At 31.0% G+C, this 25329-nt stretch overlaps 2 protein-coding genes across 8 annotated transcripts; one reads left to right on the top strand and one right to left on the bottom strand.

Moving 5' to 3' along the window:
* Positions 1-2320: 2320 nt before the first annotated feature.
* Positions 2321-16338, top strand: LOC108767800 (prostatic acid phosphatase). 5 transcript variants are annotated; one of them, XM_018517856.1, is made up of 7 exons: positions 2498-2552; positions 10746-10843; positions 14645-14743; positions 14818-15057; positions 15165-15350; positions 15481-15816; positions 16089-16338. In XM_018517856.1, the coding sequence occupies exons 1-7, from the start codon at positions 2498-2500 to the stop codon at positions 16263-16265; spliced, it is 1191 nt and encodes a 396-aa protein (XP_018373358.1). In that variant the 3' UTR covers positions 16266-16338. The 5 variants fall into 5 exon arrangements, with proteins under 5 accessions (XP_018373361.1, XP_018373358.1, XP_018373359.1 ...); XM_018517857.1 differs by lacking the exon at positions 2498-2552 and adding an exon at positions 7534-7672 and having other exon boundaries at positions 16089-16265; XM_018517858.1 differs by lacking the exon at positions 2498-2552 and adding an exon at positions 10276-10360 and having other exon boundaries at positions 16089-16265.
* Positions 11953-22691, bottom strand: LOC108767799 (probable ATP-dependent RNA helicase DDX23). Of its 3 annotated transcripts, XM_018517854.1 has the most exons (10): positions 22108-22691; positions 21040-21375; positions 19345-19767; positions 19056-19182; positions 18812-18935; positions 18426-18541; positions 17742-18002; positions 17231-17405; positions 16574-16809; positions 11953-12216 (listed from the first exon to the last, which is right to left on the bottom strand). In XM_018517854.1, exons 1-9 carry the CDS (start codon positions 22689-22691, stop codon positions 16586-16588), a joined length of 2370 nt encoding a protein of 789 aa, XP_018373356.1. In that variant the 3' UTR covers positions 11953-12216; positions 16574-16585. The 3 variants fall into 3 exon arrangements, with proteins under 3 accessions (XP_018373356.1, XP_018373354.1, XP_018373357.1); XM_018517852.1 differs by lacking the exon at positions 11953-12216 and having other exon boundaries at positions 16501-16809; XM_018517855.1 differs by lacking the exon at positions 11953-12216 and having other exon boundaries at positions 16586-16809; positions 21040-21372.
* Positions 22692-25329: the final 2638 nt, after the last annotated feature.

The following is a 25329-nucleotide window of genomic DNA, read 5'->3' as shown; positions in this document are numbered from 1 at the left end:
GTGATAATAATCAACGGTAAAAAAAAGAGATATGTTCGACTGTAATTGGTCAATTTCTTACGACTTAAGGCTTAAAATATCTGTTGTAGATCCGGGGTAAGGGCGCAGACGCAGACGCAAGAGGATTAGTTCCGGTCGCAATTGCGCAACGGAAATAAATGAATTTTATTTCCAGTGCCTGCGCCCACGTTATGCTGTTTTCACTGATTTTATCGCGGTTATTTACACGGTTTTTTTTTTTATTAATTCCAAAACTATCGTGTGTTTTGGATAATAATGGCGAAGGTAATAATCAATCATAACGTATCAGAAGAATGTGAGATATATGTATAATTGATACAAATACTCATATTGCTAATTTTAATATAATATAATTGTATATGAAAATACATTGTGAAAGTACGTTGACGGACAAAATGCTTTACATATATGCTTCCATGCTCCGTCCGTGTGACTGAAAAAAATCTGAAAATCGATAATGTGATATAAAATGATACATTTTACGCACTTGATCTCGAGATATCGGTATTAGCTGCACCAATTTTATTCAGATTGATTACAATCGAAAGATCGCAATAACATTGTATAATAAAAGTGTTGTTGGATTTTTTGTTGCGGTTTTAATTTCTGAATAAATAATTTTAATCGAGAAATGTCGAAGTTTGAACTACGGATAAAGCTAATAGTAGAGCCCAGAAATTGATAGCGACATTGTACACAATGACATTCAGGCGTCACGCGATCACGCGGCCCGTTTTACATTTCTATGCCCTTGGCATCACAATGTTACCACGTTGCTTAATTTTCTTTACGTTGCAGGAATTTATTTAAGTCATGCTCACGTCACATTACATACGTGATCATACTCTTGTTTTATTTTGTGTTGATTAAAAACGCAGCATGAAAATGTTTTGTATGTGCATAATTGCACATTTGTATCTTTTAAGTAGAAAATTAATGAGGAATTAAATAATCGAAAAATTTTAATCAAGAATAACAGTATCGAATTTAAAAGCTCAATATTTCAAATGACTATGAATATTGTAAAATATTATAGATAATACAAAATTATATATTATAATACTTAAATTTATAATATAATTTACAATTAATAATATTTAATTAACAATTAGGAACTTTTATGTGTGTAAATTATGGTATAACAACAAATCGGAAAAGGTCTTAAACACTCAAGATGGATCTTTGGTGCTTAAATAATTCTGTATAAATTTATATACATATTCAATCCTGCAAACTGCGCTCCGAATTTAATTTTCATTCTTAAAATGCAATATTAACAGAATTAGAGCACCGATATCACAAATTAAATTGATAAGCAATTTATTGATATTAATGCTTATAAACATGTTTAAAAGATGTTAATAATATGATGCTGATAAGCGTTAAATCTGTAAATAATTTTATTGCAAAAAGAACTATTTCGTCCAAAAATCGAACCCGCAGATGCCTCGCTTTCTAAATTATGATAAGAATTTTCAACAAACGAATAAATATTTAACTACTATAAATTGTATATTTATCTGAAATTTATATCTAATGAAAATTAAGAATTTATTCAAAAATATCATGATTTATACAAATCTGTATAATTCTTACTTTCGCTCTGGCGTGATATTTGCATACAATATTTGCGTGCATATTTTAGTATATGACTCTTATCTCTTATGTAATATGTACATTAAGAGAAAAAAAATTGCAATTACCATAATTGAATTTATAGTCACTTTTTGAAACTGATATATATTTGTAATTGTTTTAACTATGCAAGTTAATTGTGCTATTAATAATAGCTGCACACACGATGCTAGGAATTCTTTAGCTTTTTTGTTAACATATTTTTTAATTATTATTACCACATAAATAGTAAATAAATTTAGGAAAATAGATATATTCATTATAATTGCGATTGCATTTATTGAATAAAAATGTTTATTTTATTTATTATTTACATCTTGATATTTTACTATACTAATATTTAAAATTATTATAATTTAAAGTATAATTTTTTCATATTTGAAAGAACTATATATATATATATAGTTTTTATTATTGACATTATAGCAGTAATAATCATGACAATAGAGCTTCTATTGACGATTATTTTACCATATAATTACTATCACAAATATTAAAGATTTTTCTCTCAGTATAATAACGATACAAAATTAATAACATAATCAGAAAATTCATACAAGAAGAAACAAAGAAACTGTATTGTATAAAGTTTCATTACGCGACTCGTGATTGATTGATAAGATTGGTTTAACGATGTAATGTGCGATATAATCAACAAATTTACAAGCTCTACAGGCGAATCGGTTTTACCATAGAGAGGGGATGCCTGACTTTATCTACGCGCACGTGTCACGGACCTATCTTTCTCAGTACATGGTTGTACACGTTCGTATGTGTTTCGCGGTTCCTCTTGCAGGTTTATTTGTGGACACACGGCCCTCTGGTTCGCGATTAATTCGGCATGATCCTCTCGGCAACAGCTCTTCCTCTTTTCACACTACTCACATTGACATTAGGTAAATGTAAAAGTTTTGGCTTTCTCTATCCTCTTATTTCCTTCTTTCGTCAGAGTTGGCGAAAGATAAAGAACATTGTGTTTTTTAAATACATGTTTTTAATGCTTTATACGTGCTTTAAACAGTATTATATAAAAAATATGTTTAAAACATAAAACATGTTGGAAAATCGATTAAGTATATTTTAAACAGTTTAAAGTATATTTCAGCCATTTTTTATTTTTGCTAATCCTGCCTTTTATTCAAATTCACTTCATCCTGTATAGAACTTTTTTAAATAGAAGCTACGAAATTTTGGTAATGGTTTTTCACGCTACGGTGTCACTGCTCTTTTCTTAGCGCCGAGACACAGCACGTCGTGTCTCCAGATATATGTCAAAGCGCATAAAGAAATAAATGTAATTTAATATACATAAATAACACTATTTGAAAAAAATAGGGAATATTGTTGCCGATACCGACATATCACTTTGTTTTTAGACAATATTTCTTAAACAAAAGATAAAAATAAAACTTTAAATACATAAATACAAACTAAAAAATGTCTTCTATCAGATAATATAAGCAATTTTTATAATACAGTTTGTAATTTTGCAATAATTAATTTTTTCGTAAGATAAGCAAAAATGAGCGTCTGACAAAATAGACTCCAAAACTGACACAGTGGGCAGTAATGTTTTATTTTTGCCACATATTCCTATTTTTTTTCTTTTACAGAAATTATCTGAATAAAATACCTACAAGTGAATGTATTTTGATAATTTGGGACGTGTCCGGAGCTCGTAAGATCTTCGCGAAGGAATTATGTCCGTAGTGGCGATATGGAAAGATTGAGACTCGCGATTATAATCAATTTTCCTTTTTAATAGTCTTGTATGTACACGTATGTTATCTCTTCGAAGTCTTACAGTCGAATCATCACAGCAGCTTTCCTGCTCACGAGAACGTTCGCACATTCCGTGCTCTGTTCGAGAATTTTTTTAATAAATATTGTTTCCGCAGGTCGTTACTATTTATCATTACTTTTATGCTATATCTTAAATAAATTCGTTTAAACCGCAAAAGATAATAATTACAACATACGATTTATAGTTATATAATTTGATAACATGCAGTTCGTTTTGATTTGCGATACATTGCGAGGAAGGAATTTAACCGCGAACTGTCATAAGAATGTAGGAGGCATTTAAATGCTTCTATTATTTTGCCGAAATGTATGTACAGGCAATATTATATGTAATAACAATGTTGTGCCTAAACGGCTCATGTGTCGGGAAACGATATACGTAACTTTCTTCGAAATTCAACGCATCTTCGCCTTGTACTATAGGCGTGACGATAAAATTGTCGTCACAGTATATAAGATTTTCCAGAATTTTTTCACTTCGATATAAAACATTTTTATTGAATTATATGCGTATTTACTTTATGCTGTTCTGCAAGATGCAAATATGTGACGCAATAATTTTTCAAGGGCTTTCTCATATATGTACCATTGCCTTCAACTCCGATAGAATTATTTAACACTATAAAGCAACATAACAAAGATTAAGTAGTTCATGATTTGTTTTACCGACAGGTGTGTCGGTTTACCCTGTACTCCGATTTTATATTTAAAACCGTATTATGAAAAAACCAAGAAAGAAAACAATTAAATAAAACTATAGTCCGTAAGTTGATGCCTTTTGGAATCAAACTGACTCCTATCGCCCTTAATAGTATTATTTATTGTTTATTATTCTTGGAGTCTTTTTATTCTTATTTAAAATTTTTTATGTTATACCGTATTTTTCTTTTGTAAATCGAATTTTTGTATACCATGTTAGAACTTATCGTGAATCGGATGTATTGTAGAAGTTTCTCAATAATTGATATTTAAGGGTTTTAAAGGTCGCTCATCATGAATCTGTTATTAAAAATTATGAAAATAGGGAATCTAAAATGGCGCTATTGATATCTAGTTTTATACGTAGTTACTGAATTTTTTTATTAAAACTAATCCGAATTTGCTCTTTAAGAGCTAATACGCTGACTATGAATCCATTTATTAAATAGAAAAATCGATAATAGCAAATTAAAAATGGTCGATCTAAAATGTTTGTGCTCCATTAAAGTCACGTATATAATATATTTCATATAAAAAAATTAATGCGCTATGTTTCGAAGTCTTCTGCGCATTATTAAAGTAGGATTAAGAAAAAATTCAAATTTAAAAAAATTCCGAAAAAATGAACTAAATACTAGACAGTTGGTGTTTTATTCGATTAAATGGACTAATGCGCACTGGTGCATATTAAACCCTTTCTTCACCTGCTTAGGGGAAAGAACGCCCCTAGGTAGAGAGGAAGTGAGGTGGATCTTGCTTTGAAAGAAAAGTCGTTACTATAAATCACAAATTTGCTACCTTAAGGGGATCTTAAAATCGTCTGTATTACTGAATAAATCGTTAATTTTTGTATAATTATTTTTTTCCTCTTTCACAGATTCGAAAATCCTTTTCCAAGATTAAAATACTATATGTATTAATATGTGTCTGTGAAGTGGAGTTTACGCCGAAAACGATCAAAAATTTCGAAATTGATATAGTTTTCACCACTTCTTAATATAACATGGCGTCTCAATCTGTCAAGTTGTGACAACATTTGCTTGATACGAAAGTTTTGCAACCTATACTTACGATATATAGTAATCCACAGACACGTAGTTTGCACGAACAAATAACGTCGAGTTCTTAGAATTAGACTCAGACGCTTTATCGAAACGAATTTGTTATACGAAAATTGACATATACGTGCGACTGTGTGTATCATAGGTTGCATGAGACATTGGTGCAGTAGTATATAAATGGTGCGTTCCGATATTCACTGCTAGTGTTGAAAATTTATAGCGCACGTTCGTATACTGTATGGGTTCAGCACTGGCAGTAAATATCGGAACGCACCCAAAGATATGTCGATGTGTTTGAAAAACAGCGACCTCTGGTGACTTTGACGGAGTTCGGGCTCTTCACTTTAGGGGATCGCTTTAAAAACAAATTCTCTGCTTTAAAAAGAGAATTTTTTAAAACAGAGTTTGTGCTTTTAAAAAAATTATTAATTTCGTTAAAACTATGACTATATACCTATACATTTTTTAAAACTAATTTTTTAAATGTCTTTAACGAGTAACTACCAACACGCAAACAAACGGTTAAAACTTCTTCAAGGTCACTCAGAGCCATGATCTTGACAACAATGACAACATATGTCAAAATCAAGATCATTGCGGGAGACTCCCCTCATCTTCATTTTTACCTGGAAATAATTAAAAAAAAATAGGGAGGCTACACATTTAGGATGGGGACTCCTCCGGGACCTCCCCCGGTTGATTATTACATTAGAGACGCAAACAAAAATTTTTATCATGATTGCAAGAGAAAATTATTAAAATACGGGTAATGCCTTATTGTAAATAATTACCTAATATAATATAGTACACATAAAAAAAAATATATATATATATATAACACATATTTTTATACGTCATATATTTTATAGTTATAGATTTATGGTTAAAAATATGTGCCGTAATTTGTGTAATGTTTTATCAAATTAATTAATGTATTAGTTAATTATTTTTCAAGAAGTGAATATTCTGAAGATTTCGTGATTTTTTCATGATTTTTTCTAGCATGTGTTTTGCGCGATGAATCTAAGAAAGCAAAACTTATAAAGATAACATTTTCCTCATGTTGCAAGAATTTATTTAAAAGTCGTGCTCACGTATTACGTACGTGTTCATGCTCTTGTTTTATTTCAGTGATTAGAAAGAAAATACACAGTGACTGTTTTATATGTGATCGTCTAAATATTATGAAATTGACAATTACATAAAGAGTCAAATAATTGAGGAATTAATTAAGAATAACAGTATCGAATTTAAAAGTTTTTGGATGAGATTCAAAATTTAATATTGTTAAAACTTTAATATCATTTCAATATCATTTTAAAATTTAATATCAATTTTTCAAAACAGCTGTAAATATTGTAAAAAATATTATAAATGTTGTTGTATAATACGAAATTATGTGTGAATTGTAATATATTTATAAATCAATTTAATAATATTTAATCTACGAGAGAAGCTTTAACATACGCAGATTATAATATTTTCAAGAGACGTAGAATTACAAATTATTAAATATCTATTATGATCTAGAAATCTAAAGAATCAAAGATTTTTTCAAAGATGTCATTACCTCTTTGCAACTCTGAATAATTCTTACTTCTATTAGATACTCTGGCGTGATACTCGTATATAATTTGCATACGTATATTATTACATAACTCTTCTTACGCAATATATAACAACAATCTAAAGCAATTGAAAAATATATAGAAGAAAAAGAAGATAAACGCAATTTCAATTATAATGCAACAATAAAAACGACTCTATAATTTAAACTGACGCTATAATTGAAAAAAGTAAAAAAAGAAGCCGGCTATGGGAGTCGGCGCGGTAAGAAGTGTTTACAACAATATAATATTTAACCGCAAGCCGATAGCTTACATAACTTTACAGTTTTTCATTGAATATGTTCAATATTATTAATATTCAAAATAATTAATTACTATCTTCTAGTATTAAATTTCTAAGTTCTTTAGGAAAGCAGATGGTCTACAAATAAATCTGCAATCTGATAAAAAACATGGATATTTAATTCCTGCATCGTAGAAACATATCTGAAAGATCGCAAATAACATTGAAAGGACTATTATGTAACTTATTTTATGAATATTAAATTACGTTTAACTCTTTTTACGTACCTTCTAGTATATGTCATTGCCAAAGTTTCACAGTATTTTAGTTATGCAATTCGTTGAGTCAGCAAGTGGTTTAACAATACAACATGTGACAATAATTGTTAACGAATTATGAGTTCTAAAGTCGCTTTACAAAAGAGGGAATGCCTGACTTTATCTATGCACACGTGTCACGAATCTCTCAGTACGATTGCACGCGTCCGCACGTACTCTTTTGCAGATTTAATTGTAAACTATTTAGTTCTTTTTTGGTTTGTGATTAATTCGACATGATCTCTTCAGCTCTTCCTTTTTTTGCGCTATTTACGCTGACGTTAGGTAAGTCAATTCTTTTTTCTGTATCTCTCTTCCCGTCTCCTTCTATTCAAATTCACCATATGTTATGCAGAACTTTTTTTAAACTAAAATACTGTAAAACTTTGGCAATGACATATACTACAAAATACGTAAAAAGAGTTAAACATAATTTAATATTCGTTATTATAAACGTAATTTAATAAAATAAGTTACATGATAGTCCTTTCCAGTGTTATTTACGATCTTTCAGATATGTTTCTACGATGCAGGAATTGAATATCTATGTTTTTTTATCAGATTGCAGATTTATTTGTAGACCATCTGCTTTCCTAAAGAATTTAGAAATTTAATACTAGAAGATAGTAATTAGTTATTTTGAATATTAATAATATTTAACAACTGTGCTTTTAATATTAAAAATACAGTAATATTATATATATATATATATATATATATATATAAATACACTACACAAAGAATTACATATTTTCCAAACCGTTGACTTATATCTACTTATAATTACTTATCTATTTATTTCCACGACGTTATCAGGTGAATTAAAATTCATGACCTCGAATAATAAATATAGCAAAAAAACGTTATAATCGATGTATATATTCAATATGCCTAAGTTGTCATATTAATTCAATCTTAGAAAGAGTTTCTTCTCTTTAGTTATAAAAAAACATTGACAAAAATAAACTAAATACAGTGTTAAATTATAAAATATAAATACAAAGCTAATAATATAAACTACGGAAATTAATAGTTAATCATCTCTCTTAGCAGTTACAGAAAGCAATTACTTACGAAATATTACACTGCAACCATTACGTTCTGCATTTTGCTTTACTGATAATAATAGAATCAACAAATTGAGCAATAAACTGATGCATCGAATCAGGACAGTCTAGATGATCTACATGACTTATTAGTGCTGTTTGTTAAATTCATTGTTTTACTTACTCACAAATAACGAATAGGTCATATTGAGTACTAAGGACATGTAAGATCCGGTTATCTTATTTTTTAGGAAATATGAAAAATCGATTTTCGTATTTTCTCTACACATTTATTTAACGCGTTTAAATTAGAATTTTGTTATGCTTCCAAATTTATAAAATACTTCTCCCTGCCCTGACCAAACTTTTTTAGAATTCTTTATATAATTTTCCAAATTTCTATATAATTTCAGAATTTTTCCCCTCTTGCCTCTCCTGCCAGCGCTTCCATCGTTTGACAAACTGGGACGGGCTATACCCATGGTGGAAGGATAACATGGTGCGTACAGTTTGCAACCTTCTTTCTCGGAATCTCCGACCTCTCTGTCTATGAATGTCGATAAAAGCCTAAGGGCTGCCTGTGAAACACTAAACATAGGGCGATATTTATAGTCCGTTTTTTTTATTTTAAAGCTGTCTTAAATAATGTCTTAAGATGCTAATAGTCCTCGAATTGACTTAAGACTGTCTTAAGTACAATCTTAAGATGTCATAAGTCAATCCGAGGACTGTATTAGCACTTAACAGTTGGCAGCCCTTAGGCTTTCATCGACATTCATAGATAGAGAGGTCGGAGATTCAGAGAAAGAAGGTTGCAAACTGGTACACACCATGTTATCCCTTCCACCATGGCTATACCTCGAGCGGCCGGAGCTTCTATCGGCGTACTCTCATTAGTACAATTGCAAACATTAATATCTCGATTATTATTATACGGATATCGCTAAACGGTAAAGGACTTTTATATTTATTTCAATCCCATCTACCTTCCTGTGGGCGGAGAAGTCTCGCGGGACCCTGTATATTTTTAAAAACACGTCGGCGGGATTTAAACCTAAGACCTGTGGGGTGGTAACCTAACACGATAACCTGAGCTGTAATCACACGTTTGCTGGACAATTTAGAAAATTCGTATCTTATTCAACTAATCGACTCCTCGTACAGTGAATATATTATAGCAAAAAGCATTTTTATTGCTCGTGTACCTTTGTTCCCCGTTCCTTGACGATCGCCGACAACTATATATCTGCGCGAATCCTCCTATATGAAATAACGGGTCGTTTAAATGGGGAAGGTTAGCGCACAATACGATAGTACACATCCACTCACATCGGCCGATGCCTAGTAATTTTTCGCTGTTTTACCAATGAAAATATTTTATTTTAAATTGGTCAATTAGTGGTGTGCGCTATTAGAACCCTCCCTTTTAATGTATTATGCAGGGACTAAAAGGTTGTAACTTCCTTTTTGAAAAAAATTGAAAAAAAGTTATTCACTTTCTTTTCAATGGGTTTCGGATTTCGGAATGCAGCCTACTCACAGAACAATTGATTCTTATACATGCCATGGATCCATAAGTATAAAGAACTAATCTCTCGATCGAAAAAAGTGTTGCAATCTTTTATGTATTTTTTATTATGCAGAAAAAAAGAAAAAAACAAGAAGTGCAAGAACTTTTCTGTAAAAAGAACAGAGATTTTATCGTCTTTAAGTCGATTTACAGTCGACTAAAAACATAGTCAACTATCAGTCGACTGTTCCCAGTTGACTTAAAGTCGACTTTCAAAAATTAACTAATAGCAAATAATCGACTGCTGTCGACTTATAGTTAATTATTAAAAGTCGATTTTAAGTCAATTGGAAGTAGTCGACTGTACGCCGACTGGAAAAAATCGACTATAAGTTGACAGTCACTCGTGTTGTGTGGGTAAGTTAAAAATTATTCATATTTTTTAACTTTTTATTTAACTTTTAACTTATCAATTATCCCATAAACGTACCTGTTAATTGTAATTTCCTTCACAACAATATAATTGTAATATAACACATGTATTACGTTATAGTTATATTGAGTTATATTGAGATAGTTATATTGAGGCAAATTACATCTAACAAGTATGTACGTTACATGAAACTTTGTATTTGTCTGACTTTAATCTACTTTCTGTTACAAAAACTACTTGTCAGATGCAATTTTGTTAAAGGAAAAAGTTGTTTATTTTAGCATAATGTAACATGTTTTATACTCCTTATGCGGCAATTTAGAAACACCCTGTATACATATAATGGAAATGTTATTTTGTATATTTTAGCAATACCTTTGTTCTCCAAGATTACGAACACGGAAACGGACACACAATGCATGCAGCATCACGAAACTAAGAAGAACACTTTGCGACTAGTCACAGTGGTATATATGATGTGTACATGTATATAATAGATACACAAACTTTTTGTCAATATATAGTATATAATAATTTTTAAACTTCTTTAACTCTTAAAAGTTTATATTTTCAAAAATTAATGTTAAAAAGATTCAATTTCATATTAATAATCATGAGAGTGCTACGACGGTATTAATTATACAAGGTATCTCAATAACTATTACCACCTCAAATATCTTCGAATCTATAAGATTCAGAGGAAAGTGAATCAAATTGCACGGTATTAATAAAACGACTATCGTATGGTGGTAATCATTTTTATTTATGAGGTGCTCCAAAAATTTCAAAGTCATTTCAAGGTTAACTTTGTTTTTTTTAATGGAACTATATAATGTTTTACATAATATGCATTATATTATTATAATACATAATATTCCTCTAATACATTATATTTCCTTTAATTATTCTGTACATAAAAATATTAAAGTAGAGATATAAAAAAATCAATAGTTTACGAAATATTTTATATTTTATTCTGGTACATATTGGTATAAAATACTAAATAATTCTTAAATTATTAATTTTTTTATAATCGTACCTTAATATTTGTATGAACAGAATAACGAGATGAATCAATTTGTATAAAGAAAACACATAGTTGCTTGAAAAAGTACTTAAGCAAAATGGATAATTTTTTAAATGAGCAACTGTTTGTTCTCTTTATCATACGATTTTTACGCCATATGATAGCTCTTTTCCGTACTGTGCAACTTTGAGTACTCAAATTTTGTTCTGAACACGGAGGGTAAAGATTTGCTTTGAACGAGAAAGGGATTACAAAATTTGATCGTCAAATTTTTTTGATATTTATAGCAAACAAGGAAAATGTTTAAAATATCCGATTTTTGTTCCTCCCCTCCTGCGAAATCTTAGTAAACTACAAAAAATTGTTTGTATATAAATAAATATATCTTGCAAATTATATAGTTGGGTTTTTATAAATGAATATTCTAAAAGTTAACACAAAACATATTTTTTTAACTTTATATTATATAAAAAATATATTACTGTGAAATGTAATTGTATTAAAATAAATATCTATAATATAAAATAATCATAAAATATGTAAGGGTGTTCCAGAAATGGGGTACGAGCCGCATTGGGGACGTGGAAGCGGTCAAAGGAAACAAAAAATCTTATACCTTTTTGAGATATTCGCTGTAGTTTTCGAATTAAAAAATAAAACGTTTAAGCCAATGCGCAGTAACGTCGCCGCACCGCATCGCGCAAATTTGTAGCACGATTCATCACGTTTCAGTTCTCACTCGATGACGGTGACACGCAGGGGAGAAATGATGCTGCCTGGCATGACGGTCTTATGTGTTTCTCCGTATCGCGCCTGTACCATTAAAAAATGTTATTTTAGCTGAAGTTTTCCTTATACATTTCTTACTGTTATAAATCATGTTATTTAGCACGACTAAATACGTTTTAACACAATTTAGTACGTTAAACGACGTAACCCAGACAGCTAAATGCAGCGAGTTTGCTGATATGTTCCCCAAAATCATTGCAGCAATTTCGATAAACTCAAGATAAAGTGAAACAATATTGTCCATCACGTTGAACTCAATAGAATTTTAATTCTAAAGACAGCAATTTGGAGGCAACTAATTGTTATCATCAGCATATTATCCGCAGCTAACAGCATGTTTACAGCAATATGACACGGCAACATGTCATAAATAGGCCAGCGGTTTACTCCCGTTTTCAGTTCACTAACCAACTAATCAACGTTCTAGTGGCTGAAAATGATTTAATTCGATTTCTCATATATTTTGCGGAAAAACATCTACGTACACTTTATTTTTGGTAAAAATTCAGATTAGGGGAGCATCTCCCAATGACCTTGACATATGTTGTATATGAGTGACCTCTAATAGGTTTTAGTTGTCGCTCGTTCTTCGTTAAAAAGTTATTAAGAAGGAAAATTTGAAAAATAAGTCTTTTCACTATATAGATATTCTTTTTACTATATAGAACAAAAATTTTCTACTTAAAAATATATTTTACGACTGTCGATGCGAAGCGACTCTCACCTCACCTCACCTCCCCCCTGCTTGGGGGTGCACGATTTCCACGCGAAACGTGGAAGTAGTCAGTCATCATGTTAGGGCAGCACTAGAGCAAAGTCAGAAGGACTAAAGTTAAAGACTAAAAATTATTTTCAGTCTTCTTCTTTCTTCTTCTTTCTCTTTAAACGTATACTTATACTAAACAATTGTAACAGTTTTACAAATTAAAGTAAATTTTGTTATAATACTTTTTACTGTTTATACGATATTACACACAGTACCATTAAATAATGTTACTTTTAATAACCATGCAATATTATCAGGAGTGGACATATAATCTTCCATTAATATTTCGAGAATATTATTTAATATTATATAATTTTAGTACAATATTCTTAAAATGTTACATTTAATATTTTAAGAATATGTCTAAAATATTATTTAATATCAAATAATATTATGCACTTATAGGGTAGATTTAGTATTTTACATTATGACAAATACTTTTGTGGTGTTCAAGATACAGATGAACGACAACAGAAAGTCATCGTAAAGAGCCAACAAGCAACACGGAAACGCTTACCGCGTGTTAAAATGTGACACGATAGCCAATAAGCTTACAGCTCCTAACATATTCAATGGGCGAGTTCAAGATGGCAAAGCGGCTAGGCATTCTTACCGAGTGATTGAATATGATTGGTTGGATCTATAAAGTAAGAACCAATTATGTTCATTTACTCGGCGAGCATACTAGCCGCTTTGTCAACTTGAATGCGCCCATTGGTTACCGCATCGCATTTTGCCGCGCGGCAAACGTTTCCGTTTGATGTCATATGTTAAATACTTTTAACTAACAATTAAAAATAATATATTATAAATAATAATATAATTACAATATAGCAACCCATACGGCACAAAATTAATTTTTACAGACTCGAATTCTTAAAATAAAAATAAACAATCCATACAAGGCTAATACGAGTCACTTTATTCTGCAGAATAAAGAGGATTCCACACAGTTGATTAATTGATACTGAATTTTAATCGTTGGCACCTTCATCAGCCTGTGACTTGTATTGGCCTTGTATGGATTGTTTATTTTTATCTACAGCACAAAGTTGCATAAAAGTTGCAGCAACACTCTATAGCAACATTATATGTTGCAGCAATATTGCAGAGATTTTACAGCGATATTGCTGCAAATTCTGTGCTGTATGGGAATATAATAGTAATATTATATACAATATACAATATTATGTTATATACATATATTATTGTATAGTAATATAATAATCCACCATCATGTTGCGTTTCATATGCAACTCGGAAACGTACCTCCCAGATTATCTTTTGTTTTTCATGCAAAAACGTATCGAATATTAAGTTATGATTTATAAATGTTAAAATAAAGAGAAGATTAATTAGCATAGAATAATAGCTAGCGAAGCCTAACAGCCCATATTAGTATTAATTTGAATTATTATTCAATATACGATTTATTAGGCATAGATTAATTCGTAGCTCAATTTTATTGATTTTTGAGCTGCGGGATACTAAAATTACCTTCTGTTTTCATTATATTATCTTTGTCGTTCATCGCGTGTAACATATTTAATAATCAAGCAGCTAAAGATTCTTCAAAGTCAAAAGTTATTGAGTATCCTTTGTGAAAATGACTAGATCGATCATTACTATCGATTTGCTTTCAAGAATAAAATTAATGTTGCATGATATATGTCTTCCTATTTTTAGGTAATAAGACATGGAGACAGGGCACCTGTGGATACCTACCCAAATGACCCTTATATCAATGACAGTATGGAGCCCTATGGTTGGGGTCAGCTAACATATGTAAATATTATACCTCTTGCTTTTTAAACAAATTTATTTTATGAATCAAACTTAACTGTAATTAATTAAACTAGGAAGGAAGAAGGAACCAGTACGATCAAGGATTGTTTCTGCGAAGGCGTTATAATTGCTTTCTAGGCTCGATGTATCATCCCGATATATTTTATCTGCAGACTACCGATGTAGATCGTACGAAAATGTCGGGCGAGCTGGAGTCCGCTGCTTTGTGGAAACCTAGCAAGAAACAAATGTTCAAATCTGATCTACCTTGGCAACCAGTTACACTGTCCTATCAGGAACGTCAAGACGACACGGTAAAGCACTTCTGTAAATATTTGGTCAGACAAACCGATTGTGTGTCATACATAATTCAATATAGTTGAAACTTACTTTTGCGGTAAATAACCCATAAATCTTTCAGCTAATGTTAATATGGAATATGTGTCCAAGATATACACAACTGCGCTCTTCAGCAAACGACTTGCCAGAAGTCCAGAAATTGCATGAGGATAAAAAGCAATTGTTTGCAGAGCTCTCGAATTTCGCAGGCATGCCGATTACAACTGTTGACGATGTTAGTTCACTTTATGCTACGTTATCAGCTGAGGTAGACTATCTAATCTTTTTTAAATAACTGATATGCCAGAACTATTCATTGAAACGACTAAAGTTGCATATGTGTAATTCAGCTTTTAAATAAAAAAAAAATCAAATTTTAATTATCCAAAATGTTACAGGAACACATGAATTTGACTTTGCCAGAATGGATAAAGAATTATTACCCTGATAAATTAATACCTTTGACCTTATTTGAGCTACAACTTAATACATATCGCGATGACTTCCGCAGACTAAAGGGTGGCCCTATGGTGAAGAAATTCACCAACGATATGTTAGCGAAAAGGAGAGGTACTCTACAGCCCAAAGAAAGAAAAATGTTTATGTATATAGGTCATGATAGCACTATCGTCACTCTCTTGGACACCATGCACATTTGGTATAATCAAATGCCCTACTATAACATCATGACGATGATAGAGCTGCATGAGAACGAAGGTGAATGGAACGTTCAGGTAAGTATTAATTTTCTAAAAAGCAATTCAGTTAGAATTTCTAAATACTTTAGAATTATTCAAAATGAAAAGAATTTGAAAGTATTAAGTCTTGGTTATTTTTCAGATTGATAGTTTTTTTAAACAGATTCATACAATGGTAATAGAAAATGTATAAATTCTTTGAAAATTTTAATATTTGTGACTTTTTTTTCTGATAGCATCTTGAATTTCATTGATTTGGTTAATAATTCTTAGCATTCTCTTGAATAATGAAAATGTCCCTGCTGCAGATATTTCTAAGAAATACGACAGCTCACGATCCGTATCCGATGAAAATACCTGGATGCAACATTGTATGTCCTCTTGACAAGTTCATGGAGATCATGAAGCCAATAATACCAGATAATTGGGAGGAGGAATGCAAAGTCAATAGTAACTATACAACTCCATCACCGCCACCTCCATAATTATAGAAACTGTTATACACTAGTCATGTTATAATTCAAATAACTTTATTGTATACATACTGTAAATAGCTATTTACATCATTGATAAATCACTTTTGTTGTTTTGTTTTTGGGAATCCAATTTATTACTAATTTATGAGGGATAGTAAAATCCTTAAATTCTCGTCTCTTCAGGCTCAAACAAAGAATCTCTCTCTCTTCCTCCCTCTCCCTCCCTCCTCCCCCTCCCCTCTCTCACCCTTTCCCCCCTCTCTCTCTCCTCCTTTTCTAATCAAAGATGTTGAACTTGTGAATCACAAAGTACCTACCATGAAGAGGGATTAAGCAAAGATCTTCTCTTCTCGTCGCTTCTTCGTGACTACCGTCCCCGGTTTATGTTGAGCATCTGGATGATTAAGCAGCTCCGGCGGGCAGGTAGATATTGGGCTAGCGAGTATCGTTTGTTTAAGATCATAAAACAAATGGCTATCATCTTTCGTGCAAAAGGAAATGGCAAGGCCAGCTTTGCCTGCGCGACCAGTTCGACCAATTCTATGCGTGTAATCTGTAAAAAATAATAAATAAATTAGAATGCAAATAAATACAATTCGTATAAGGGCTAAATGACATTTCAGCCTTCAGAGTCACTGGCTTCATGGTGTGAGAATAATCAGTTGACTCCAGATAAATTTAACTAAATTTAACATATTTTCTGAGAAGAGAAAGAGTGAAGCAAGCCTCTGATCCCCGAGAGGTTTTGACTGATCAGTTAATAATTTTGCACTATGACTCTCTTGAGAGGGATCGGAAAGTCAAGGGGCTTTTTTTTAGAAAAAGAAGAATATTTTGGCCGTATATATGGCTTATTCAATTAATTCAATATAAAGCACGTAAGTTTTCCGTGTGCGCATCAACGTTGGGACCGTGAACAAATCGGGCCTTAATAATTATACGAAGGAATGATAAAGATGAATTATGTAACTTACCCTCAATGGTTTTAGCCATATCATAATTAATTACCATCGACACATCCTTAATATCGATACCTCGTCCTGCAACGTCAGTGGCCACCAGGATATCCTTGCTTCCGCTTTTTAGAGATGCCAGAGCATACTCTCGCTGTTCTTGGCCTTTACCACCGTGTAGAGTACAAGCATTGTACTAGAGTAGAACAAAACAAAAAACCTATTAGATCTTTAGATCTTATTTTACAGTTTCTACATTTTTGCAATCCCGAATAATCTCGTCATGAAAAATTTCATGTTCGACAAATTAAATGCTACAAAATTGGAATAAGATTCGCCACAATGACAATGTTCAGCATACAAAACAACTCGGCGAGCACTCAGTGATATTTTGTATGGATTTTTACATTTAGATCTTTAGTTAAGAACCAATTAAAGGTAAAGACCAATCATATTAAAAAATCACTGAGCTACGCTATTCAGTGAATTCACAAATAATTGTATTTATCATTTTCAAATTTAAGTTACGTACTCCTAATTTTTCCAAGCCTCTCGCTAAAACGTCCGCACCCTTCTTTTGATTGACAAATATGATGACAGGCGGCTCGACACCTCTGCTAAGTATCTCCATAAGTTTCTTTCGCTTGTCAGCTTCACCCATTATATGAACTATTTGTTCAGTGCGTTCTGTTGGTTTACCGACGCTGCCAATATACACTACAGCCGGCCTCCTCAGGTAAGTCCTAGCAAGTCGTTCCACAGCCGGTGGCATTGTGGCGGTGAACATCACTGTCTAAAAACAAAAAGTAATCATTAATTATCAATAATAAATTAATCATATAAATCTCAATCGCCCTTTGATTCCTAGTAAACATAGAATACAAATAACAAGATGGTAAGATTATCTTAAACGAAAGGTGATCATCTTAGAAATACGAGACGCAAAATATTGAATTTACCTAATCGCGAGTCACTTCCATTTCAAATACATATTTCATTATGTATTTGAGAAATAAATTTACAAAATTATATTCAATAAAGATTACTAAATAAAAAGAGTAATAAATAATTTATTCTTCTCTCTCTCTTTTCATATTTATTAGAGTTAAACAAGTTATGGATATTTGTCATAAAAACTTCACACAAGTTTGGGAAGCCCTGATCTAATGAATAAAAACTACTAAACAAATATAACAAATTAAAAAATTTCTAGTACTTGTCTGTATTTCTTCTTCGTATTGTAGTTGGCCAAAAGTTTTTCCTCATTTTCTGCGTCCTCATTATCCGGTTTCAAATTTGTGACAGGCATATATTCCAGAATTTTCTGAACATCTAAAAGAATTCATTTTTTAAAACATTTTATATTTGATGCATGCGCGCGTGTATAATATATTGTATAACAAGACTCTTCTTATAAAAAAATAGTAAATAACGTAAAATCTGTCCAATAACATAATATTCGTAAAGTACAATTTTATGAATTATACAAATAATGGAAAAAAAGTGTCTTTTGAAAGAAATACGAATGTTAATAAATCAAATAAGCAAATTTCAATTTTTTTGAAATTATTGAACAGAGCTTGTTATAAATCTTTAAAGTACCTGGCTCAAAACCCATGTCTATCATTCTATCGGCTTCGTCCAATACGATATAAGTGCACTGATTCAGTACGAGATATCGATTTTCTAAAACGTCTATCAATCGGCCAGGTGTAGCAATAACAATCTAAAAGAAAAAATTTTTAATTGAATATTTTAGTTATAGACTTTCAGTTCTAATCAATTTCATAATTTTCTGGAACGGAAATGGTTGAAATCAATAATAATGATAAATAGTAGAGACTACCTCACAACCCATTCGCAGTCTGAAACCTTGCTCCTCCCTTGATAAACCACCGACCACCACAACAGTTCGAATGCCCAACGGCTGACCAAATTTGTTGGTTTCTTCTTCTATTTGTTGTGCTAACTCACTGTAATGTAAACACAATACCATGTAAATATTTATATATGTGAATCAAAATGTTCTTTATAAAATTTAGACGATTAATTGAACAACAATATTAACTAATACTTGCAATTTTAAACAAATGAAAACATAATGAAAACAAAATAATTAGAAAAATAATTGATACCGGGTAGGCGCCAAAATAATGCTATAGGGTCCTTGGTCCGCTTCTTCAAGTCTCTCAATTTTCGGCAAACTAGTAATCCATAGTAGCAAAGGAATCAAAAAGGCTAAAGTTTTTCCCGAACCAGTTTCAGCGACGCCGATGATATCACGATTTTGCAGACCAATAGGAATAGCCTGTCGTTGAATGGGCGTGAGGTCCTTGTAACCAACTTTATCAATTATGTCTAGGATCTCCTTTGGGAAGCCAGATTCTTTCCAGGAGCGGATGGGATCAGGAATGCGACCACCCTTTATTGTGATATTGTAGTCTTCCCTGAAGATACGCCAGTCACGTTCGGTCATCTCATTCAAAGCCTTTTCGGACCAGTGTCGATCATCCCACTTTTGTTTCTCCTCTTTTCGTTTCACTTTCTTCAATCTCATTCTTAAAATTGAGCAAAAATACATAATTTATAGCAAATAATTCTCATAAGTAGTAATGACAACAATATAACATAAAATTAATTATAAAAGACAATTTTATTTTAATTTAACCAAGAAATTCTATTAATATCTATTTAGTATAAAGAATTTTTATTGGGACTAACTAATTTCTTATCAATATTTATTTAAAGATATATAAAAAGGAGGTTTGAAGTCAGATCATCACATAGAAGTTGGGAATGAATAAAGATTATTAAATTACTTGATTTGTGACTTGTTATGAAAACTACTACTTATGAAAACTACTACTTGTGAAATAGAAGAATACGTTCAAGATAGTTAGTATAAAGATTATTATTATATAGTGACACATTGAATGGCACAAACTTGAGGTCTCTGTAAAGAAGTGTCTAATTTGTTATCAGTACGCCCTAAAGTTAACAAATTTAAAATGATGTAAGCTCATAAAAATTATCGGAGGGAGATATTTGAGTTCCTTCCCTTGTAAAAAGAAACTTACTTTCAATATTTTTACATATTCAAGATTTTTAAAGTAAAAAACAAGCATACAAAAAGATTCTCAATAAATTATATATTGTAAATTAAAATTTACTTAATATTTGTTTAAATTTCCAGTCTCCTAACTTTATTTTAATAATGTTCAGTCCAATTAATTCGAGGAAAATCACGTTCTTTTTATTTTCATTTATTTATAACTAAAAATATACTGCTTAATTAAATAAAGTATTACCAGAAAATGATAGTTTAAGTTTTTAGAAGTATAAATTATATAATTATGTGCATATTAATTAATGGTTAAAAAAACATTAAAAAGATTGAGGAAAAAAGGTAGGATATAGACATATATTCCACTGCTCCAATAAGAGAAAGGGTTAACAAGGTAGTTATCAAAAAGATTAATAGCTTATAAATATTTTATATTATCATATTAAGTCAAAATATAAAATATTTCATAAATTACTTTAATTTTTTATAATTCTACTGTAATGTCTTTCAGAACATTTAAAAGAATCTCCTATTTATAATTATTTATTTCTTTCTAGACAATTTTAAGACATTTTCCTAGTATACAATTTTTGTCTGAAACGTTTTTGCTTATTTATTTTTCGAATATAATTAGTCTGAGGAAAGTAAAATCCTATATCATAGAATATTATCTGTACTGCAAATCTACTTATATAATGAAATTCTACATGTTGGAAATCTACAATTGAAAGGAAATACTGGTTATATAGTCAGCGGCAATACTCACTTTTCTTGTTCCTTCTCAGCCTCTGTGCGTCTCTTCTCTAATAATTCGCCGTAAAACTTGCTCTGATCCCGCTTCTGTGCTTTAATATCGATGCCTGCAAGGTTGCCTCTACCAAAAAATTGCACTTGATGTCTCTCTTTGTAAATACTGTTATAATCCACAGAAGTATCTTCTGAAGTATCCCAGTCGAAAACAAATTTTCTATCATTTAGTCTTCTAACTCGCCGCTTCTTTTTCACCAGACCTAAATACCGTTCTTTAATCGCCTCTACTTCCTTTTCTTTATCCTTGTCTTTAATGTCCTCATCACGCGAGCGTTGGCTTTCTCTCCTTCTACTATAATAAAAAATATATTGTTTTAACAATAATTAAGGTTAAAAATAGGACTCTTTATATGAATAATGCCCAATTTCTTTACCTCTAGATAACTTTATCCAAGAGATATCTCCCAGAATACAATGGAGACATCTCCTGGATAAGGTTATCCGCAACTTATCTGGAAGTGAAGAAATTGGGCATAAATCAGCTAAATACGAAAAGCACCTATTAAAGTAGAAGTTAGATTTTATTTTAGAGTGATACCTAAATATATATATACATATATATAATATACATGTATTTTAAATAAATTTTTATCTCAGAAATGTGATTGTGCGTCGACACAATATCAGTCTGAAATACTAATATTCCCTTCTCTCAAATTTAACTAGATCACTAATATTTTAAATATTGTAGCAAACAGTTTTTAAGAACCAATACTATTCTATCTTATCTATTAACACTTGCAGTAATATACAAGTAATATTTTTTTATCTGTTTAGAACTAGAAACTGGATACAATAAACTAAAAAAAAAAAATCTAACTTTAATCTATAATTGATTTCAAATCTTTATGTAAAAAGGTACAAAACATATTATTATTGTATTACCAACTACAGATTTTAAAAAGATATTATCAACTATTATCAACTTTATCAGTTTATGAAGACAAATATATTAAACATATTACAGGATCATACAATTAATTTTTGAACAATATAATATTTGCAAGTAAAAACTTATAAATACCTGTCTCTGTCATCCCATTCCCTCTCCTTGCTAATATTATCACTGTGGGATAGCAGCTTGCGCTCTTCCTCCTGCTGCCTCCTGATAGCTTCAACCTCTTGTTGACGTTTCTCTAGTGCCAGGGCGGCTCGTTCTTCCTTGGAGAGAAACTTGGGCTTAGCTCGAGCTTCCTCTTCTGCTTTCTTCTTGGCCAGGAGCTCCTCCAAACTCAATGGTTCCTTTTTTGGAGCCAACCTGGTCTTCTCCTCCGTTTCATCTTCCTCTTTCTTAGCATCGGACTTCAGATCTTTCTTTAAGTCATCTTCAGTAAAGGTGGGACTACCTTTGCGCTTTTTCTCATCCTTCGATCTGTCCTTTACGTCTCGACGCTCCCTCGAGCGCTCACGTTCCCTTTCTCGCGACCTGTCACGCTCGCGCGATCTATCCCGTTCCCGTGATCGTTCTCTCGATCTGGACCGCTTCCTGTCCTTTTTGCGGTCCTTGGATCGACTTCTAGTGCGCCGACGGTCGCGTCGCTCCCGATCGCGTTCCCGCTCGCGATCGCGAGATCGGCTACGCCGTATGATCTTCTTGTCATGTGGCATTTAAACGGAAGGTCGGACAACAAAATTTGTGATTAAGATACTTAAAAAATGTTCGACAATTTGGAAATTGTTCAGTACAGCTACGAAATGAACGAATCTGGAACTCTGTCTCACCCTACCTCTCAAACTGATATTAAGTTTGTTTTCTGTTCCTGTACTGGTTGCACTAGTTCAAAAAGTGTATATTAAAGCGTTTTATGTACCCAAAATGGCGTCAGCGACAGTGTTTTTTGTTGCAACAGAACTCAGTGCATGAGTTCACCGAACTGGCTGCACTTAGGCAATATGCATAGGCAACAGGGAATAACGAGCCGTCCAATCAGAGCTCTGGGATATAATATCGAACTTATACCCCAAAGCTCTGATTGGACGGCTCGTTATTCCCTGTTGCCTGTGTCTATTGCCTGTGTCTATTGGGTTTCTAGCTTAAAGGAAATTTTTGGCGACTCTTCTCTTATACCAGAGAGAAACCTGAGAGAGGCCATGCCGGTTTTTTTCCTGTTACGGTTGAAATCGCCCATACACTACCGCCAGTACATCCATTTTCAATTTGAGAACTACGTGAATATAAAGGCCGGTCTACAATACACGGAGTAAGAAGAGAAAGAAATTGACCAATCACAGTCGAATGTGAGAAGAATACTCGACTGTGATTGGTCAATTTCTTACTCTTACTTCTTACTCCGTGTATTGTAGACGGGCCTTTATATATACACTATCCAACGATAAAATAGTCGAAACTAGATGTGGTTCGTCTCTGTACTAAATCCTCAGGACAAAAGCGTGCCGATAATCCATTTCGCATCTCCTACACATGTAAATAAAAGTTGTTTTGAATTTTAATAAACGAAATTGAAAATTCAAACAAGTTAATTTAATTTTATCTTATAATATTTTATAAAATTACGAAGTTATGTTTTTTTATGTCAATTTTCAGCCCGTTTTTACCAGACATAATTACTAGTATCCATCAAAGTCTTTATAATTACTATATACATGTTCTTTATATAAAGATACATGCAACTTTTCTTAATACCGTGAAACAATTTGCGCTAAATACGTTTCGGCTAAAAGTACTAAATATCTTGTTAATCATTATTTAATTTTTTTGTTAATAAATTAATTTAAGATCCTACCATTACTGTGTTTCAGAAATTCTTTAAACTTACGTATGATGACGATCACAGCTCGATAAAATAACATACGAATTATATAAAATAAAAAACATAAAATAAGTTTCAAACGTAATTAAAATACAAAATCGTAGAAATTAGTAAAAAAACAAATACAATTTGTTTAAAATAAAAAATATAAAATAGATTTCGGAAATTTATATAAAATATTAAATAAGAAATAAGTCAGAAGTGTAGTTATTTTAAATAATGAATACTACTCGTATAAATAATTCTTTTAACTTTTTATTTAAATGGTATACTTTAATTTTCGTCGCTTTTACAAGTATATAAAAATTTTTTAATGATTTTTGCGTATACCTTGACATTTTTAGAAAGTACTTGTAAAGTTGTACATTTATAACAAATTATATATAAATTATTACAACTAAATATAATTAACAAAATGGGACATATGTACTTTTTCATACAAAAATGTAAAACTCCGAAACAAAAAATTTAAAGGAAAAGTATATTTCAATATCTTAAACTTGATATTTTTGTTTCAGAGTTTTACATTTTTGTATGAAAAAGTACATACTTCCCATTTTATTAACTATATTTAGTTATAACAATTTATATATAATTTGTTGTAAATATACAACTTTACAAATACTTTCTAAAGATGTCAAGATATATTTAAGAACCATTAAAAAATTTTTATATACTTGTAAAAGCGACGAAATTTAAATAAAAAATTCAAAGAATTATTTATACGAGCAATATTCATTATTTGAAATAACTACACTTCTGACTTATTTCTTATTTAATATTTTATATAAATTTTCGGAAACTATTTTATATTTTTTATTTTAAACAAGTCGTATCTGCTTTCTACCAATTTCTACAATTTTGTATTTTAATTAAGTTTCGGAAACTTATTTTATGTTTTTTATTTTTAATAATTCGTATGTTATTTTATCGAGCCATGATCGGCATTATACGTAAGTTTAAAAAATTTCTGAAACACAGATAATTTGCAGTAACAATAGTGTCTTAAATTAATTTATTAATTGAAAAATTAAATAATGATTAACGAGATATGTAGTACTTTTAGCAAAAGCTGTAATTAACACAAATTATTTTACGGTATTAAAGAAATGTGCATGTATCTTTAAGGAACATATATAGAATATTCTATCAACCTTTTTATTTAAATATGAATCATTAAAAGGAATAATAAAAATTAAGACATAATGTTGGAATACAAAAGTACCCCACGCGAATAATTATTAATTACGTTTAAAAGAACTGTGCAAGTAATATAGTATTGAACAAGTGCCAGAGATGCCAAAAGCAAAGCGCGAAATGTACTACGATAATAAGTACGAATAATTGAATAAAAATTATGTAAAAAAATCACGCTAGTAAAAATCTCTTTTTACTTCTTGCCTTTTTACTTCTTGCCATCACATTGTATAATTAATACGAAATATTTGAAATAATATAATAATATCAAATATGTT

This window comes from Trachymyrmex cornetzi, unplaced genomic scaffold (assembly GCF_001594075.2).
Source record: "Trachymyrmex cornetzi isolate Tcor2-1 unplaced genomic scaffold, Tcor1.1 scaffold726, whole genome shotgun sequence".
Taxonomy (NCBI): domain Eukaryota; kingdom Metazoa; phylum Arthropoda; class Insecta; order Hymenoptera; family Formicidae; genus Trachymyrmex; species Trachymyrmex cornetzi.
Note: the sequence above shows the minus strand (reverse complement) of the source record. Positions and strands in the feature narration are given on the sequence as shown.